The sequence below is a fragment of the Chenopodium album genome, chromosome 17 (assembly GCF_948465745.1).
Source record: "Chenopodium album chromosome 17, dcCheAlbu1.1, whole genome shotgun sequence".
NCBI classification, from domain to species: Eukaryota; Viridiplantae; Streptophyta; class Magnoliopsida; order Caryophyllales; family Amaranthaceae; genus Chenopodium; species Chenopodium album.
Window position 1 is genome coordinate 2270316 of NC_137850.1, and position 19667 is coordinate 2289982.

Sequence of the window (19667 nt, forward strand, 5' to 3'; positions counted from 1 at the left end):
TGCATATGTCAAATGATACAAATAGATAATCCAAATAAGAAATACAATTAGGTAATCGATTAGGCAATGTTTGATTGCAAATGGACTTTGTCACTGGGTTAGCCATCATAGGATTGCAATTCTTGTTCTTAGAGAAAAATCTAAGTGATGGAAGAAGAAAAGGATTGAAAATTTGGAGATTTATTATTATTATTATTATTATTATTATTATTATTATTGTTATTATTATTACTATTATTATTTTGTTAACACTAGTAAATTACTCAGGATTTGGTTGTGATTTTGTGAATGGAATAAGCAAAAAAAAAAAAAAAAAAAATGTTTACTTGTTCTTGTTAAAAATCAAACTAGATCATATTAGAAAATTTCATCAAATCAGATCACATCAATTTTTTTTTGTTTGCTTATTACCGACTTTAATTTCATATTCATAAAAATCATATATTTAAAAAATACACGTTGAGACGTCTTATAAAATCGCACTTAATAATTAATAATATATTGTTTTTTCTTACACATTGATCTACGACTACGACTAAGTTTAAAAAATTTAGTCGAATTAGATAATCCAATCAGATCAGACCATGACAATTCTATATTGTGTATTTGACTCGAAACGAAAATAAAAATTTCCCTCCCATTTTACCCGCCAAAACGAGGAACCTTTATATAGAAATTGAAGGGAAATTCTTCCTCTTCCTCACTCAAATCCCCAATCTCAAAGTCAGATCCTCTGCAATTTCAACATCAACCTACGATTATGAGCGACGCCGGAAACGGTGGCGCAGTTCCGACGGGATGCTACAAGTGCGGCCGACCTGGCCACTGGTCTCGCGACTGTCCTTCTAACCCTAACCCTAACCCTAATGTCAATTCAACTTCTTCTTACCCAAAATCCTCCAACAATTTCTCAAAGTTTGGCAATGGTGGTAATGGCAACAGTAGTGGCTTCCAATCGAAGCCTACTGCTTCCGCTTCGAAGCCGAAGAAAGCGCCTCGAACTCGGCCTAAGCTTACCCCGGAGTTACTGCTATCTGAGCAAGGTCTTGGGTACATTCTCCGCTATTTTCCTCGTAATTTCAAGTACAGAGGCCGTGGTCATGAGGTAAAGATTTGATTCCTTTTGTCTTCTGTTGATTGTTTGATTGAATTGAGAATGAATTTGGGAAAATGGTGCATTTGTTCATTTGATGATTAGTTGCACTTTCTTTAGCTAATTGAAATGAAAACGCCCTATTTTAGAATGGTGGTTGTTATGGTGAAAGATCGTGTGAAGAGGTTCGAGCTGCATTGTGGATTGGGATCTGGAATTGTGGATACTGGGTAGTGAACAGGTTGTAAAATCTACTATTTGATTGGTGTGATTCGAAATTAGTTCATATATGGTCGTGTGCACGGCTTTCACAGGCGAAACAAAGTGATCAGAGCTTCAATAAATGACATTTCAAAGATGTCAATGATTAGTGGAAAGAAGGCTTTAGTACTAGGTTATCTTAATGTGTCCCACAAGAAGCAAACCGTATGATGCTTCTTGGAAAACAATATGATTTAATATGTAGATATGCCTATTTCTTTGTAGTTATGTATCAGTTCGAAAACATTGTTTTTGCTGTAGGAGGTGAGGGTGTGCATGTATGATTGCAATAGTTTCGGTAGAGTCATTGAGTTAATGTTGATGCTGATCTATGCTGAATTGCTGATGCATCTTTTTTTCACCAAGTCAAAATTGATCAAAGTTCATTGCTTTCCTTAGTCCCACTTAGGTCCAACAGCTATAATCAAGTATTAGGTTGTCCAAATTTTTTTTTTTTTTTTTACACTCAATTAATAACTCAAGTGACACTGAGTTGTGGTCGAGCACATTATTACTAGCGCTCAAGAACCAGTCAATATCTGATAAACGTAAGAGTTTTTTGTTTTTGATGGTTTGTTAATAGTTGAATTTAAGTTAAGTAAATGTGCTGAGCACATGCATGCAGTCTTGCTGCTTGTGTGTTTTATGTGATTTGTAACTTCAGAAGGCATTTAATAGTCTTTTAGACTTTAGGATCACTATTATGCGTTTCATGAAAGTTATGTCCCACACCTGTCATTTTAAAGTCCTTGTGTTTGGAAATGACACCTATATAGGATCAACCTGATACTTGTACCTACTTGTGTTGAAGGGACATTGGTTATAAGAAATGCGAAGTATTTTTTGTCATTGTTTCATCTAGTTGTTCCGCGTATAGTTAACAATAAGCTCCCCTGTGATCTATTGTACTCGGTTTTCATTTCATATTCAGCATCCATGTTAGATCTTTGACATTCCATGGGTATGTACACTTCGACACTTAATTTTGAGCAGAAAACATGGCATTTTTTTAGCAAAATAGCCAAGTTTGACGTGTACCCGTGTCCAATCCCAAAGCACCTGAGTAAGCTAGCTTTTAACTTAATTTCAAATATCAAATTTAATGTACACTCTCAACTTTATAGAAAGTCACTTGACTCGATTGAAGGATGAAAGCTTATATGAACCTTTTTTTGCTTTTGCTCAAATGAACTTTACAATCTTTAGAATAGCTATGCTTGGTAATAAGGTCATTGAAAATCTAATGGGTTACATAATAATGGATGAACATGATTTTTATCCGTTTGATGTATTGTGAATTTGTGATCATTGTTAATTATATCTACTACAGGTTAATGATCTGAGGAATCTACTTCGTATGTATGCCGAATGGCATGCACAACTACTTCCATACTTTCCATTTGATCAGTTCATACACAAGGTAGAGGAAGCTGGATCTTCAAAACGTGTGAAGGTAAAATTTCTTTTCTGATGATTAATTCTCCTAGCATTCTTAAGTGCTTGCTATTATCTCTCTATGTAGTTTGACTTTTCTTTCGGCAAGTGTATTTTTTTTTCTTAATATTATTATTCTTACTTTAAAAAATTTGATCGTAAGTTTCCTCAAATCAAATTCCCAGATTTATACTTTTGGTCAAAAATTACAGTGCTGCTTAAAATATACGAAGTATTTTAGTTTCGTTGGTGTTCCTTGTCACCAAGCTGCCTGATTTGAAGTGGTAAATGGCCTTGACTATTTGAATTTCTATATAATTGTGTGATTTTTCTCTTTGTAATAAACATTTCAAAGGATTTTATGAGTTTGGACCATTGTTTTCAAATAAGAAAAAGCTGAGTCAATTATTTTTCCTGAATTTATATTGGGAGCATGCATAAGTGATAAAGTGATAACACCCTGGCAATCTCTCTTGCTTCTCTGTTTTGCACTCACTAGAATCTTTTGCCCCTTGGGTGTCAGCCTGTCATCATTTTAATCTACTTTGGGATTTAAACTATGTTATCATTGCGTAAATGGCAAAATCTCAGGGTGATAGAGTAAATTCTACTTTTCCTAGTCTACTTTTTGATACTGATCTCTTTGATTTGATGTTCTTAGACATGCATTGCTGAGTTAAAAGAAAGAGTTGCTAATGGAGGGGATCCCACGAAACTGAATGAGTCAGTTACTGAAAATGAGATCTCGTACAGTAAAGAAGGTATCCTAATTTGCTATGCACATATTCAGAGTATTATACTTGTCCTATGTGTTAAATGGTCACTGTTTTGAAGATGGAGCTACTGTTAATCTTATTCCTTGATGCTTACAAGGAGAATTATGATTATTGTTTTATTGGTTGAAAATGTTAACATGTTAAAGTAAACAAACAAGAGGCTCAATGAGATTACTATATTCCACAAAAGAACAATTTCTTATTTTGCACTCCCTCCAGGCCTCCATTATTGTGTTAATCTACACACTTCACCTTTTTAAGCTTACCGAGGTAACAGTCTAAGAATTAATATCTATTATTATGCTTGTGCAAAAATTGTAAAAAGTTTATATCTAATATTTACGTATCAAGACAAATCTAAAGTTACTTTGTAAATAGTATCAATAGTCAAAGTGAGTAAATTAAAAAAGAGAAAAGAGGAGGGTTTATTTTCTTTATATGTTACTGTCAGTCATATTAAGGTGGTTTCGCAATGGTCTTGAATGAATAAATGACATGATATAATTCTATAGTCTGGTTTCTGCTTTTCTATTTTGTGAGAAGGGAATCCAATATTAATTAGACCTTTAATTATGATGAACTAAGGCTGAACATTATTTTTTGGTCCATCTTAGGTTCGTCTTTATGCTTTTCAATCTGTCTGTCCCATCGACCTGGCATTGAATTTGAGAGAGCTCTTAGGTTCATCTTTTCTTATTATTGTCTTTTCTACCTACAGACAATGATGACCAATATGACTTAGAATGAAATTCTGAATAAAGGATGAACCTTAACATGGTTAGAGTGAGCAGTGACTCAGGTTAGTAACCGGGAAGACCCAGCCCTACACAAAGCCACCTTTTTTTTTTTTTTTTTTTTTTTTGAATAGAAGCCACCTTGGTAAGCCATGGGCCGTGCCTGGACTGCATTTTCAAAATTTTGCCTGACATGGTTGTTAATTAATTGATATTGGGGATTGCTTAAGGGATTGAAGCATGAAATTAATTGGCAGCCTCTCTCTAAAATTGTGGCCTTTGTTTTCATTCTGATGTACCTACAATCCCTAAAATTTTAATAAAAATGGTGGGAAGGGATATTAGTGTGAGCACTGAGCAGTAGTTTTGTTAACTGGCAGGTTCATGTCCTGCCCATCCAAAGATAGTGAAGAAACTGGTTGCCTGAGTAAACTTATTGGCCTTTTTAATTGTGACTTGAAAGGTCATCATGCTAGGGCCTTATTCTACTTGGCTCTCTTGAAATCATAACATGGAAGCTGGTATGTTTACATGATGATAGGAAGCTCTTTGAACTTTTTTTCCTTTTAATACAAGTATGATTGATTGTCTGATTGACATGATGAGATAAGTGTGTGTCTTGATAGCATTCATAGCGATGGTGGGGGGATGGTAAAGGGTGGAGAGGGGGGATGTGAGAAGTAGGCTTGCGTTTCCTTCCAAGTCTTTCCTTCTTTGGAAAGCAAACATGAATTCTAAATTACTTGCATTAGAAAATTAATACTTCACTCTCCCTTCCCCTCCATTCAAATTCTTTTATCCAAACATAGCTGAAGGGTTGAGGTTACTCTTGTTAGCCAGCCAGATGAGGTTTGGTTAATTTCAAAAGCATTTTTCTGTAACATCATGCATCTGTTTTTAGTTTTCTTCACAAGAAATCTTTTGATATGCGATGTTAGGGAATATGAAGAAATTTATTTTCTTAACAATGAGCTGAGCACCCTTTTGCCATAAGATGGACTTTGATCACATATTTATGTATGTTCTCTGAGCTGTATATCTGTTTTAGTTGAAGCTTAAACATTGAGGTGCGTCTCAAAAGGAAACTTTATCAGTGCTGAAGTAGCACTTGAGTTACAGGTTTTAAGGCTCCAAGAGAAATCAACTCTAAGGCAGCTTTATATAACGTTTGAAGTAGTAGTTTTTTTTTTTTTTTTTTAATCAATCAGTGATATTTATGTACATCTGCACCTAAAAATTTCTAGATGAATTTCAGTTCTTCACATGCTTGTTTCCATTCGATTCTTTCAGATGTCCTAAATGAGGGTGAGTCTACTCATAACCAAGAGGACTTACCTTTCAATGGAAATGATGCTGATGAGATGCATGACCGGACTTTTAATGGGACTAATGCTGATGAGATGCATGACATGCTTTTCAATGGGAATGATGATGATGACATGCATGTAGACATGCTCAATGAAATATATGACAAGACTGCTGAAGTAAGTTCCAAGCCACTACCAGGGTCTCAGACTCTTGGTTTAATTTAATTTGTTATGTTTTTTTGTTTGTTTTCTGAAAAGCATAATTTCAATGATACCATTTTTCTTCGGAACTTGGAAAAGGAAAAGTGTAACTTCTTTTAGACTTGTGATTGACAGTCTAGAAAGGAACTGGCTATTTGGCATGATTAATTTGTCAAAATTAGGTCAAATGCAAGCAGTGAAATGGAATAATTATTGAGCTCAAGAAAATTAATCGAGGGATTCATTGAAGCCAATAAACTGATAAATTGATCATTATTAGACCTGCGTCAACCTTTTTCTTTTTTATTTTGGCTGGGGTACCTAAGATTTTTTCTTACTGATGCTTGTTTTGCAACAGGAAACATCCCTATCTAGGAAATCTAACACTATAAGTGCTGATCTGCCACCAAGTGACAGTTCAATCGAACAAAGAGATCAACCATTAGGTGATGGTGGAAATTCCAATCCTATTGAGATCACAGAAGAACAAAAATCACTTATGGAAGCCAAGAGACTGAAGGCTCTTGAAAGAGCTGCTACCCTGGGTGACAAATCAATGAAGAATTCAGATCAATCATCAGTTGTAGGAGCTGGCAGCCCCAACCCTACTGAGATTACAGAAGATCAAAAATCACTAATGGAAGCCAAGAGACAAAAGGCACTTGAGAGAGCCCGTGCTCGCAGTCGGCTGTTGCCAGCTTCTTGACCTTTATAGGTGCAGTAGACATGCTCTTGGTTTTGCTTTTACTTCATCTGCAAATTATAGGACTCTTCTCTGTGGTAGGAGCAATATCACTGTAAAATCTCTGATATGCTTTTGTAAATTTGCTGTTGTGCTTCTGTCCTGAAATCCTGTTTGCTTGCTGATAGAATCTTTAGCATATAGCTTTGTCCGTTCAAAGGATCTGCAGCTGGCAGGATGTCTGATTGACATTGGGCTATAAGCCTATAAGTGACAGGATTAAAAACCGGCGAAAATGGGTTGAATGTTATATACTAGTATGTGAAGCATTCTCATAGATGTCAATTCTTGTTTTATAAAAAGTGATGTTCTGATCCTCTTTCTTTTTCCTCTGCAAATAATTGTGCTTGTGAAAATTATGGAGTTATCCGAGATAGAAATCTTTTTTTTCCCTCCTTTTAGAGTACATTGTTTTGATATGATTGATACAATAGTGCGAAATTAATCATTACTGCACTCAAGTCTAGGATGGGGAGTGAGTGAGAATTATTTATGATGCATAGATAATTATAGAATATATAACTAAATTGGATTTTCAAAATTCTTATTTTTTTTTTTTCGCAAATTCTAAAAGTAAGAAAAGGTTGAAATTATCTATAAGTCCCTCCCCCCCCCCCCCCCCCCCCCAAAAAAAAAAAAAAAAAAAAAAAAAGCCCTTGAGAGTACATGTGAACATTAAACACATTTTTAGAAGGGGCATGGAGTACAATTTTGTAAATTTATGACAAAATCACATGTTATTGGTGTTATTAACATGTTATAACTTATAATAGTAAAACTTTCTTTTTGTATTTTCTTATATGTGAAAATAGATTTGAAGAAAAACTTGTCATTTTTTAATAGTGACAGAATTAAAAATCATGATAGTACATGAGATTATGAATGCAATTTCTCTTTGTCTTGATTTAGAATTAATTGCTAATTATGTTTCTTCAAGATAGTGACAAAATGAGTGATAAAACACCATTAAATTTGGAAATCTATTATATATACATGAGTCATATATTCTAATGTGCAATCCATTATTGATCGAGTTCAAACAAGTTGTAGAATTAATTATAATCCTAGTGTTTTTGTCATTGAATCAATGTGGTTGTGACACATATAAAATGTACAAATTGATGTTTAGAATTTATATTCTAGCTACACTTTTGAAAGTTAGGTTTGAAGCTGCATGAACTACTCATACGTCATTATCTTCAATCCCACCAATGCTTAACAATCACTGTACAAATCTTGTGATAGTCATATAAGAGCTTTTATGCAATATGAGCTAATAACTTGCATGGTGAACTTGTTTGCTTCCATTTAGATATTAGCTCGCAATATAAGATTTGATCAAAAAAAAAAAAAATAAATAAATAAATTTAGTGCACCATAACACTTTATGCGCAAAATTATTATTACACTGCTTTATTACTCTTCACTTTTAAATACCAATGCAATAATTAAAAGAAGGAAAAAAGTTAGGGTAGTTGATCAAACTTATACTTGTAACTTTCATGTGGAAACATAAGATTGAGGACCTGTTCTCTTCAGCTTATTTTCAGTTCATTTCAGATCAAATCAGTTCAGTTCGGCTCCAATAAGTTCAGTTCAGTTCTTATCTTAATTTTCTTCTCTTATAAAATATTAAATTCAGTTCAGTTCAGTTCAGCTCCAATAAGTTCATTTTCAACTCCAATAAGTTCAGTTCAATTAATCAGAAGATGCCCTGAGTCTTACCAAGAATAGTTTGAGATATTTATTCCCCTTTGAGTAACTTCATCTTACTATATAAAACAAAAACTCATGCAAGTACAATAAATCCTTATTTTATAGCCTTAAGGCTAGATATAATTATGAAGTTATATGAAAAAAGAAAGTAATGGATTTCTGCTACTTTGTACAACTAAATAAAAAAATTGTAGTGTGCATGTGTGTATAATACTAGAAGTTATGCACACCTCTTTGGCGCACTTTCTTTGTTCCTTTTCATTTCTTTTTGAGCATTGTTTCTTCTTTTCCTTGCAAGTTGCAGAATGGTTGGGAAAGAAGGGTGGAAAGGACATATTAGAAAAAAGCATGTAAATAACACATTGCAAAATTAAAAAGAAAGCACACAACACTACTAACAAAAAAGAATATAAAAACACAAACCAACACAAATTTAAAATCCTATGAGTAAGATATCTGATTATTGGGCAGTACTAACTACTAAGTCTAATAGTAACTGATAAGAGATATCACTTAAGATGTTAAGGTCATGAATTAATTTTATAAATACTTTATTTTCTGGGAGAAATTTTCTTATATAGGGAGTAATGCTTAATAGGATCAAATACTACTTTATAAAGATATTACATATTGTCTACACTAACATAATTTTGTGTAAATTTTTAATAGGTTTATCAATAACACACTAATTGATGTGAATTTTAATGAAAGGCTAAACGACTAACTCAATCAGTTAGCCATAAACCATCAATTCTTTGTGCATGATTTGTTAATATTCCAATTGAAAGGAGGTGTGGATGAGATTTGAACTTGAAACCTTTGTGTCACGACATCACACTAGCTTTTTATTACCATGTTAAAGGATTAAGTCAACCAAAAACTTAATCTAGTAGTTGAGGTCCATGAAGATTAGTTAATTCAGTTTATCCACTAATTGTTAACATGGATAATACTTCGTATATTAGGAATTTTGACATCTTTTAGCATTATTTAGAGAAATCGCTCGTTTAAAGAGTGTCAAGTATGATTTAACTTAGTAAATCTGCAATACATGGCGGTTCAATCGTATCATATAATTGTGAAAGATGCCGGTTCAATCGTATCAAGTAAAGGGGGGAGGAGAGAGGAAAAGGCGAGGGGTGTGAGGCTCCACAATAATTGGCATCAAATGCTGCCTTATTGGGATTCTCACTGTTGCTGAATTCCAAGATCTGCAACAACACACACTACAACAAAACCTGGAAAAATAAATTCATAATTTTCTCACACACCAACGCATACATTCACTCTCTCTTTCTCTCTCTTCCCCCACCCACCTTTTTGCCCCCCCTTCTTCGTCTTCCCATTGGCAGATACCCTTCTTTCTCCAATCTCTCTCCGCAATTCACAATAAAGTAACACACTTTAAAGTAGTAGCGTTGGTGGTGCTTGGGTTTTTTGTTTTGTTTTGTGGGTATTTTAATTTTTCCAGGAAGATAAAGAAGAAATCTCATAAACCCCCTTCAATTAGGGCTCTTACTATTTTTCCCCTTTTCAATTTTTCTAGAGGTATCTTCTTTCTCTACTTTTGATTCTTTATTAGGGTTTTCTTGTTTATTTGATTAGTACTTTCTTTAAGATTTTTTTTTGAATTTTCTTGCTTCCCTTTGATTTCTACTTAGAGCTGCTTCTGGGGTTTTCTGGGAATTTGTTATTTTTTACTGGGTTTTGATTATTATCTCTTCTTCTTTCCTAATTTTTGTGGGTTTCTGGTAATTTTTGCACTTTGATTTATTTTTAGCTGTTTTTGCTATCTAATTACTAATTAGATTAAGGTAATTAATTTTTTGTTTAGTTAAAGTTTGCTCCTTTAGTGATTCTAGATGAGGTTATTTGAAGTTTTGAGCTGAATTTTATGTGTTTTTTCTTTGAGTTTCCTTGATTATTTATGTGTTGTTATAGACTTAAAAGTGCTTTTTATTATTTGATTCTGATTTCTAGGTGTAGAGTTCACGCAATGTGAGCATGTGACATTTGAAAGTACGATTCTTTTGTGGGCGTAGTTCTTTCTGAATTTTGTGATTGGAGCCAGTAGAGATGGCAGCTGAGTCTAATACAAGCTTTCATCAGGAAGACGCCCTAGCTGCTAGTTTGCATCGACATGCTATATCGTTTCAGTCGGGGGCAGTAAATAGCACGTCGGAGATGATCCCAATTGGTAACTATTATGGGATGAATAGTAGTAATGGAAATCTAATGTTTTGTGACAATTCTAGCATCATTAGTAGTAGCAGTCCCACCACAACTCCTGTTGGCAGTTCATCTGGTACTCTTCTTTTGGATTCGGTGCCTGGGCTAAAGCACGATGCTGGCCTTGCTGTTGAGTGGACAGAGGAAGAGCAGTACAAATTGGAAGATGGCCTTGTCAAGTTAGTACTCTATTCTTTAGGTTATGTTTAGTAGTTAAACCTACACTTCACATATATACGAAGTATCTTTGTGGATTATGACTCAACTTAAACATATGTGCTATGTTAATATTCCCAAATTTTAGAAATGTGAAGTAAATTGTCAACTATAATGTCTTCTAGCTAGTTGAAAAGAACATTTTCTGTTGCCTGCTACAGTAATCATTTGCTGTGAAGTATATAAGTAGATGATTGCTAGTGAAGACATGCATACCTAACTTCATCTGTGAAGCTTGTCAACATCTTGATTGTCTTTAACAAATCTATAAATTTTTATTACTTCTTAAATGTTCTTTTGGTTAGCCTTATTGTTTTGATACGTCTATTTTTTGTCAGATTGAGCTTGTTAGGGAAACTTGAATATTAGGTATAGGGACCATTTCGTCGGGGGGGTCTTTAAGAAAAGGAAAGAGAACTCTCATTACTAAATTTAAATCTATGTATTTGGTTGAGATGTTGTAATGCCTTTTGCTGATTATGCTGCATGTAGCTGTGTACTCATCATAGGAGGTTTTCCCTATTCCCTTGCTCTTCCCTAAGCATTACAATCTACAAGAGAATTTTTTTTGGGTGCTAGAGGAAATGTGTCTCAGGTGTAAAGTGAGAACTAGGGATGGCGGCATTGTGGGTAGTGTGAGATGAGGTGGGGATGGGGTTGTTAGGGGATTGAAGCATTCACATTGGCCATGATAACTATAAGGGTAGAAAATTCCGAAAATGAAAAATTTTCATTTTGGTGAGGAACCAAACATCTTGAAAGGGAATAAGATTCCATTCCTTAACTAACTACATTAGTTAATTTTCTTTTTTAATATCTTTCCTGATTCCCCTTCCTTATCTTTGTACTGTTGTACGTTCCATTACTTACATACGGCCTCGCAATGTGATCTCCAAAGCTATCCCCTCAATATAGTCAATTATGTTATGAGCCTATCATTGCTATTCTATGCCCTTATACTTCCCATTATTTTTAAGTTGGCAAAAATTTAGTATTAACCCTACTGCCCTACTTTTAATATGTGATTGTCAGGTATAAGGATGAGCCTAGTATCTTGAAGTACATCAAAATTGCCGCTCTTTTACGAGACAAAACTGTACGTGATGTTGCTCTCAGATGTCGGTGGATGACGGTAAGCTGTTCAATTTTTACTTAATCTACTATTCTCTCCCATCCTTGTAAGTTTACATAATAATGAAATCTACGAGCTTTATCTACTTTTAGCGATGATTGTCTAATATGAACTTCAATGGGAATATGATATAGGTTGTCACTTAAATATCTGAGTTGGGATTACAGGATTGGTAGTCGATGTTCGTTTTTTTCTTTCCATTTACATATGGTTTATTTTGGAGTGGATAATAGGGGAAGTATAGGGCACAAGACAACCTTTGTATAGACTTAGCTTCATATATAGCTTCAAGTGAAGATCTTTGCAACATGTAAAGTAAAGATGCAAGGGCTGAAGGTTTCTCACTTGGACAACCAAGTAGACCAACCTGCTCTTCTTTTTCCTTGTGATATTGCCATGATCCCTTCTTCACTATGATAGGTTGTTGTACAATAGCTATCACCAGCTCTTTCCAGTTTCCACTAGTATTTCACAACGCATTTCTCTACTAAAAGTACTGCCATTACATATCAGGAATATCCCCTTAAGAAGTCTGCTGAAGTGCTGAAGAAACTTATATAAAAAATTAAATGATATTGTAATGGAATTGGAAACTTTCCCTTACCTGCACATAAGGGACATAAGTCAGTGGCTCCACTTTTTTGCTCCTTCGCAGAGCCTAGCAGATTAAGGCTTCTAGTGCCATAGTTGTATAACAAAATTTCGTTTCTGGCCTTATTTGTTGTAATTATTGATGCAAGACTCCATAGGGCCGTGGTGAATTGCAGAAGATCATATCAGAGATATCCCTTGCCCCAAATGAGAAGATATTGGGGAATAATTGAAGGGTACCACAATTAAGGTAATCCACTGTTCTGGGTGGATATGGATGTTTATTATGTGTGATGCGAAATTCCACACCATATATTCGAAGAATGAGATTTCAGTATCACCTTTGATTTAGTTTGTGAAAGGCAAGTATCTCATCAGATATGTCTCCAATTTGATGTCATTATCAAGTATAACACTATTTCCAACCATCTTTCCTATTTCACAACTCAGTGGGTAGGGATTATGTTTAATGATGATGTTAGATCAGGTGTAAAGTTTTGGGTATTTTTATTAGCCTGATCTCCCAATAAAAAATATAATTTGTTCTGACTTAGAACATTTTTGCTAAATGCCATTAAGGTCTTTCAGCTTCTCTGGTAAAGTGGAGCAGCTCATGCTTCTTTCCAGAGGTCCTCAACTCTGTGCTTATTTGTTTCACTAGTGTTATAACCTTATGTGAGAAATATATTTTCATTTCTTCTGACAATTATCTTATTGGGACACTTTAGTGCTGAAGGCGTGCGTCTTTGTTTGAGGTAGTGACTTGTGCAAACTGTTCTAGAAGGCAGTTTTAACCAAAAAATGGGTACCTACTCACAAGAGTGCCCATAGGTTTGTATGATACCAAAGATTGATGGAAACCTCTATATCTAAGTTGGTGGACGAATTAGTTTAAAAGTAAATCCAGCTTTAAGATCCCAGCCACTGCGTTGCTTTAGTTTCAAACAATGATTTATACCACCTAAAGCTCTTTGTACTTTTTAATGGGATTTGTTTGAGCCCCTGTCGCCATAGGCCCATACTGTGTAACCAGTTTCAACTGGCACACCCTTAATTCATTCTCCTTCATTGTGCATGTGATATCTCCCTTAGTTTCCCTAATCTCTAGATTCTTCTTTCTTTCTTATCCCCTCCTCTCCATAAACCTGGCTACCATATATAAGAAGCAAAAACTTAGGTCACTAATTAGGATTCCTCAAAATTGTACCCCTGTGGGAAATACATCTACTTGTCAAGTTGTCATTATGAAGATCGTTATTTTATTGTGCTTTCAGCTGATGGAATGCTAAATAATTATGCATAGTAGGATTTAGTAGATTATATTATTTATATAGACTATTTAACTAGATATGCATTTGGTTCTGACAAATAAATTCTTTGCATTTCCACAGAGAAAGCGAAGAAAACAAGAAGAATCACACTTGGGAAGGAAGGGAAATTACAGAAAGGTAAGTTGACGATCTTTGTATGAAGCTGTATGCATTTCGATCATGGTTTATTCTCTTGTTTGAAGTAGGCTGATAAGTGTTGTGGACATGCGGGTTAAGGTCTGTATGGGTTTTCCAATATATAAACTTATTAAGTGCACTTCATGCTTTAATGTGAATGTGTTTGTTACTTCCTCCTTTCTCTTATTTTTGGTTTACTTCTCTATGCTGTTGGTGATTATTTTTCCAAAGCTTGTAAAAACCAATGAAAAGCAAGAATGACTTGCTTATCAAGTATTGCACTACTGAGTAGAATTTTCTTTGATGCATTTTATCTGCCTCTTAGGAGACAGTATGCTAGTACTGTATAAATCATGCTTGGTGAACTTGTAAGGCCACCGATGTAATTCAGTTGCTAGTTTGATATTTTGTGTTGATGATTGGTTATCTAATGATATCCTTCGTAATTTCCCAGGATAAATTCGTGGAATCATCTTCAAAGACTAATTTACCATCACCTTCAATATCTAACATGAACATGACTCCATATTCTCTTCAGCCGAATCAGATGGATCATAATCAGCGTGTAAAATGCCAAGGTCTGTCTTTCAACAATTATAAATTTGGACATCTGGTGTGTAACAGTTATTTTTTACGAAGCATATTAATTGAAAGAAAATCTCTGTCTATTATGTTAGAGAAAGTTCGTCTATGTCCGTTTGCATTGATGTATGAGGACAATTTTCCATCAACTTTATCATCATAACTTTGCTTCTTGACATACTTCATATGCTGTTGACATTTCTTTCCATTAGTGGTTTTCTCCTTGGACCTTGGAAAATGTTGTCCATATCTGAGGGAATTTTCTGAAATGTTGATGCGAATATGTATCATATTCTCATGTGCGGGATTTTTTTCGCAAAATAGTTTCCATATCTTAAGGACTGTTTCTGCTCAAAACATAGCAAAATTCTAAGTTTGCTGTTGTGAAATGGAGTCTAGAACCGATCTCCATGTAGATCATTTCCAGAAGCCAGTTTGAGGCATCATCTCTTTGATGAACTTTCACTTTTGGAGCTGTAAAAATAAAACTCAAAATTAATTGACACTTTCATCTAGACAATATATATCCTGTATTTGGTTTAAGTTGTAATTTAATAAAGGTCTTGGCAGTTGGCCAAGTACACACTTGTTTACTATATGCAATTGGCATTTTGCTCCTATTAATCTCTTTTTGGATTTTAATTGATAACAGTGTTGACCGGCAAAGCTAAGCATCTATTGGAGCAGAATATTCAAGCCCTAAATCATATTAACAGTAATATATCATTGCTGAAGGTGAGCTTCTTCTGACTGGAATGGAAATGTGGAAGTTTTTATTTTATTTTATTTTTTGTGAACTCAAATTTTACAAACAGATTTATCTGCATCTATCTAGTTTGCTTTGGAAATATTAAGTACTACTCCTCTGTCCTATATATGTTCTCAACTTCGGCATTAAAAGAATATACTCCCTGTATAAGGTGTCGAGTTTCCTATTTCAACTTGTCCCAAAATACTTGTTAAGACTTTTTACTCATTTACCAAAGTATTTGAAACTTTCACAAATCTAACAGTTGACCGGGAGAAAGTAACATAGAAGGGAGGGATTCTCAAAAGGTGGTGAAAGACAGTGTATCAAATTATGCTTTCTCTCTCTTGATTTTTCTTTCCATGATGCTTGACTAATAACATAGAAGGGAGGGATTCTCAAATTTATGTGGACTCCACTTTCTCATTGAACAAATGGGTTAAACTACCTGTCTAGTTTGTTCTTCTATGTGTTGTATGCCAAGTGAGGAATAATCTGAGCCTTGATTGTTGGATATATTCGTAAGTAACAGCCAGCCATTCTGCTATGACTAAGAATGTAGGTTTCCTCCTTCCTCCAGCATCCTAGCTGAGAGCCTTGTTAGAGGCAACTGAATAATAGTACATACAAATAATATGGAGAGATTTGGCCATGAGTCTTATAATTACAACTGAAAATCTCCAAAATTTACTACTCTTCCCCAGAAATGACCCTAATAAGTGCCTCAGCTGCAAATTATAAATGTCTACCCTCTGCATCCTTTTTGAAGCTTTATGGTTTCCTATTTTTTAATATCTCAAAAGAATTTGCAATTTCCTAAAATTGCTTTGTTTCTCCACCCATATTCTCAACACAATTTCTCTTACCTCCCCCCCCCCCCCCCCCCCCACCCAAATAACTTAAATTTTTATTTGTATTTAACAACTATTCTTGATTTTCGTGCAAAAAGAAACATGCACTAATTCTAATGAGGGAGTACGAATATTTTGATCCTGTAAGGTTTGGGTTCCACTGATTTATTCAACTGTGGGTGGTAATTAACTAATTACTATATAGCGCAAAATTGCCAACTTCATATTCCTCTCAAGTCTTGCTTTTTGTGTATTTAGCCAAACTGCAATGATATTAAATTATATTATTCCTCTTTCAGTTGTCAAAGTCCTCAAAGACACTGTTACCTGTACTTGCCGTTTCCATTTGGTTCATTGGTTGCCACTTTGTAATATTGTATAATGTTCATGAAATACCTGAGGTGTTTTTTTTTTTTTTTTGGTCTGGGGGGTTGCCATTTGAATCTGAATAACATAATAAATAATGTGGTACACTGGTATCGTACGTTGGTCATCCCATGTGAACTGAACACCGCTTTTGGGTTCTTTTAATAGTGAATATAGCTCCTCAATATTGTCCTCTTTTGATTTGGTTGGTAGATTTTTTTTTTGTTTTAAACAAATCTTTGTGTTCAGTTGCAGGATAACATCGATCTCTTTTGTCGTACAAGAGACAACATTAACAATATCAATGCCATCCTGAATGAGTATGTATTCTTTTTTTCTTAATCATTAAAGTAAAATTGCCATGTTTTCGTCTGGTTTTATAATTGCAAACTTTGATCTACTGCAGCATGAAAGAGATTTCAGGAAAACTTGGCCAGATGCAAGAGCTTCCAATATCTATTGATCAGAATCTTGCAAATAGTATCTTGCCACGTGACAATTCGGTAGCTTCTGATGTCTTGTCTTATTCTTATTTCAGTCGTTTTGTATGTTTAGATAGTCCCAAGGATTGCTTGGAGTTAGCTATGAAGTTTGTTTCTGTAGAAATTTATTGAAATATGAAAAGTAGTCTCCATCTTATTCATTCTTTCTCCTCTTCCATTGTCCCATGACTCCTCACTTCATTTCTTTCTCCACCCCTGTACCCCTCTCTACCTTTTCACCACAATCATCGTTCTCAACTTCTCATCTTGCTGATTATCCCATGCATTATGTGTGAAGGGGAAACAACCTGTAAATATTTTCGACTTGTATCTGCTAAATGGATTCATTCACTTACCTCTCCGCTATCTTACAGTAGTAATGAAAAATGCTGCCATCTAATGCTGATCTCATGCAATCTTCTTTCCTTTCATATTTCAACCTGTAAGGCAAAAATTTAAAACAAAGATGACCTATCATGCCCATGTTTGTATTCTGTGGCAAACATAATTTAATGCACACTAACAATTATTTTTCATTGACGTTCCAGTAGACAATGATATTTGGAATGCATAGAGGATTGCAACCCAAGCTGGAGTCAAGATGTTGATAGAGGATTCGCAGGAGTATTGGGTGAAGATCTGAACTACAAGTACAGAAGCTTTTGCTGTAAATTTAGTTAGGACCTTCTTTATGTCGTGTACGATTCAGTTGCATATATTGGGTCTGTGTGAAGAGAACACAATTTTGAACCTGCCGGTTGACATCAGAAGAAAATGGAATCTGGGCATCACATAACATCATGAAAATGCAGAGGTTGCCGACTACTTAAGAAGAACATGTGTCTCAGAGCATCTGGCCATCCAGTCTGTCTCTGGATCTGGAGCTGAACTGTGTATAGGATGATCGTCACTGAAAAGTATTAAGTAAAGAAAATAACATGCTAGGGTTGTCATTTACACTTTAAAGTTATAACCCTGTTCTTACCCCCAATAGGACAGTGTGATGGTAGTTGCTCGGTCTCGAACAAGGATGATTCTGTAGCTTTCGTTTGAGCATTTCGCCCTAAGAAGCTTTATTTTAATTTTATTGTGTATTATGGTGGATGAGTAGAATTTCTCCATCTTTGTGCTGCTGCCCAAGACAAGGCATTGTTGTATAACTTGTATTGTTGTAGAAGTTGTACTGATCTGAATTTTTTTCTTTCTACATTGTAATCTAATTTTCTCACGAATTGGCCGAAAAGTTATCAATTAGGTGTTGAAGTGTTGATATTAGAACAATTGTTTTTGCTAAGTTTATTTTAATAATTGTACTATTGAACTAGATTTGCTTGTTTAATTTTTTTAAACTCCTCTTGGAGAAAATACAAGTTTATCTCCTTGATCTAATAATGTAATTTTGCAGAGAAAATGGATAAACACGCTATTGCCTTACAACCGCTACTTCAAGTAGCGGTTTTAGTGGTTTTACTCTGTGATAAACGAAATTTGTTTATCAAGGAAATTAATTGGGGTAGCCTCCTCCCCTTGCCTGTTAATTAATTCGAAAGAATTATTTCATTGCCTTGCTGTTGGTTTATTGATTTTTAGAATACGTATAAAGTACGACTTTTAATGTCAAAACCATAAATTAAAAATTGGCTGTGATAGAATTATTGTTTTATTGATACTCAATAAATGTTGGGATTATAAATTGATTGGCTGAATATATGGAAGAGAAATCAAAATCAACATTAGTGGATGTTTAGCTATTCATTACTAGCGAGAAATTTGTTATGTACGAGATATTGTTTTTCATTACTAGCGAGTTTTTTTTTTTTTTTTTTTTTTTTTTTTTTTTTCCCAGTTTTCCGGCAAGGGAGGGGAATGGTTTAAGGGGTAGGAGTAGGTCAGCTGGGTGGTTTAGGGAGTAGGGAGAGCCGGCTGACCATTTTCAGGGAGTTAGGGGAGGTGGCCGGCCGGATTCTGGTGGCCTGGGGTTGGGTCTAGGAGTTTCACGGTGGGAGAGGCAAAGTGGCTTTAAAAAAAATACATCCTTTTATCAGATTGTCGGTTATTGGGACTATTAGAGGTAAATTGATTGCAAAGTTGAGATTATTAGATAATAATCCTTAGTTGGGATTAGTAGAAGTAATTCGCCCATAGTTGAGATTATTAAAATTGGGATTAGTAGGAGTAATTCGCCCATAGTTTTTTTTTTTTTTTTTTTTTTGAAAGATAATTCGCCCATAGTTGAGATTATTAAAATGGATTTTTCCTATTTTTAAAATTATTTTACTACCTACTCTTTTCAAAACATTAAAAATTCCCACCAAATTGCCTAAGCCCTCACGCATGACGTCATTGTGTGTTCTTCTTCTCGATTTTCATGTTTAATTGCATTTTTTTCAACAAACGTTAAAAGTGAATTAGGGAAACCATTTGGTACTACCTCTGATTTTTTTTTAGTTGCAACTTTGGAATATTTTATATCTCATAAATAATACCCCAAAATTGCAACTAATAAAAATCGGAGGTAGTATTTAACATAATTCGAGCTCACACGAAAATAATCAAGTCACTAAACATGGATCAATTATAATTTGTTGTTCTTTCTATAGGGTTTATCTTAAATTTGGGTAACTTTTCAAATTGATATAATTTTTTAAATTAAGCATTATTTACATTGATAACTCTATATTGAACTAATATATATGCTCAATTTACGATTATAAATCATAATTTTAAAAAACAATTAAATTAAAGAAAACCCCAAAAT

The 19667-nt window shown here is 34.4% G+C and overlaps 2 protein-coding genes across 4 annotated transcripts; both read left to right on the top strand.

Annotated features, from left to right (window-relative positions):
* The first annotated feature begins 661 nt into the window (after positions 1–661).
* On the top strand, positions 662–6782 carry LOC145587370 (uncharacterized). The gene is made up of 5 exons (XM_081644102.1): positions 662–1105; positions 2685–2807; positions 3450–3549; positions 5589–5782; positions 6165–6782. The coding sequence occupies exons 1-5, from the start codon at positions 761–763 to the stop codon at positions 6510–6512; spliced, it is 1110 nt and encodes a 369-aa protein (XP_081500228.1). The 5' UTR covers positions 662–760; the 3' UTR covers positions 6513–6782.
* Positions 6783–9536: 2754 nt separating this feature from the next.
* LOC145589368 (uncharacterized) lies at positions 9537–18190 on the top strand. Of its 3 annotated transcripts, none has more exons than XM_081645905.1 (9): positions 9537–9812; positions 10251–10672; positions 11742–11841; positions 13824–13880; positions 14335–14458; positions 15115–15197; positions 16677–16747; positions 16834–16930; positions 17461–18190. In XM_081645905.1, the coding sequence occupies exons 2-9, from the start codon at positions 10341–10343 to the stop codon at positions 17515–17517; spliced, it is 921 nt and encodes a 306-aa protein (XP_081502031.1). In that variant the 5' UTR covers positions 9537–9812; positions 10251–10340; the 3' UTR covers positions 17518–18190. The 3 variants fall into 3 exon arrangements, with proteins under 3 accessions (XP_081502031.1, XP_081502029.1, XP_081502032.1); XM_081645903.1 differs by having other exon boundaries at positions 9538–9812; positions 10245–10672; XM_081645906.1 differs by having other exon boundaries at positions 9542–9812; positions 10245–10672; positions 17458–18190.
* The last annotated feature ends 1477 nt before the right edge of the window (positions 18191–19667 follow it).

Excerpts from the sequence above, each read along its gene's own strand:
- LOC145587370 (XM_081644102.1), top strand. The coding sequence starts at position 761 with ATGAGCGACGCCGGAAACGGTGGCGCAGTTCCGACGGGATGCTACAAG. Across the intron at positions 1,106-2,684 it reads ACAGAGGCCGTGGTCATGAG|GTTAATGATCTGAGGAATCT; the intron begins GTAAAGATTTGA and ends TATCTACTACAG. Across the intron at positions 2,808-3,449 it reads GATCTTCAAAACGTGTGAAG|ACATGCATTGCTGAGTTAAA; the intron begins GTAAAATTTCTT and ends TGATGTTCTTAG.
- LOC145589368 (XM_081645905.1), top strand. The coding sequence starts at position 10,341 with ATGGCAGCTGAGTCTAATACAAGCTTTCATCAGGAAGACGCCCTAGCT. Across the intron at positions 13,881-14,334 it reads GGAAGGGAAATTACAGAAAG|GATAAATTCGTGGAATCATC; the intron begins GTAAGTTGACGA and ends GTAATTTCCCAG. Across the intron at positions 16,931-17,460 it reads TCTTGCCACGTGACAATTCG|ACAATGATATTTGGAATGCA; the intron begins GTAGCTTCTGAT and ends ACGTTCCAGTAG.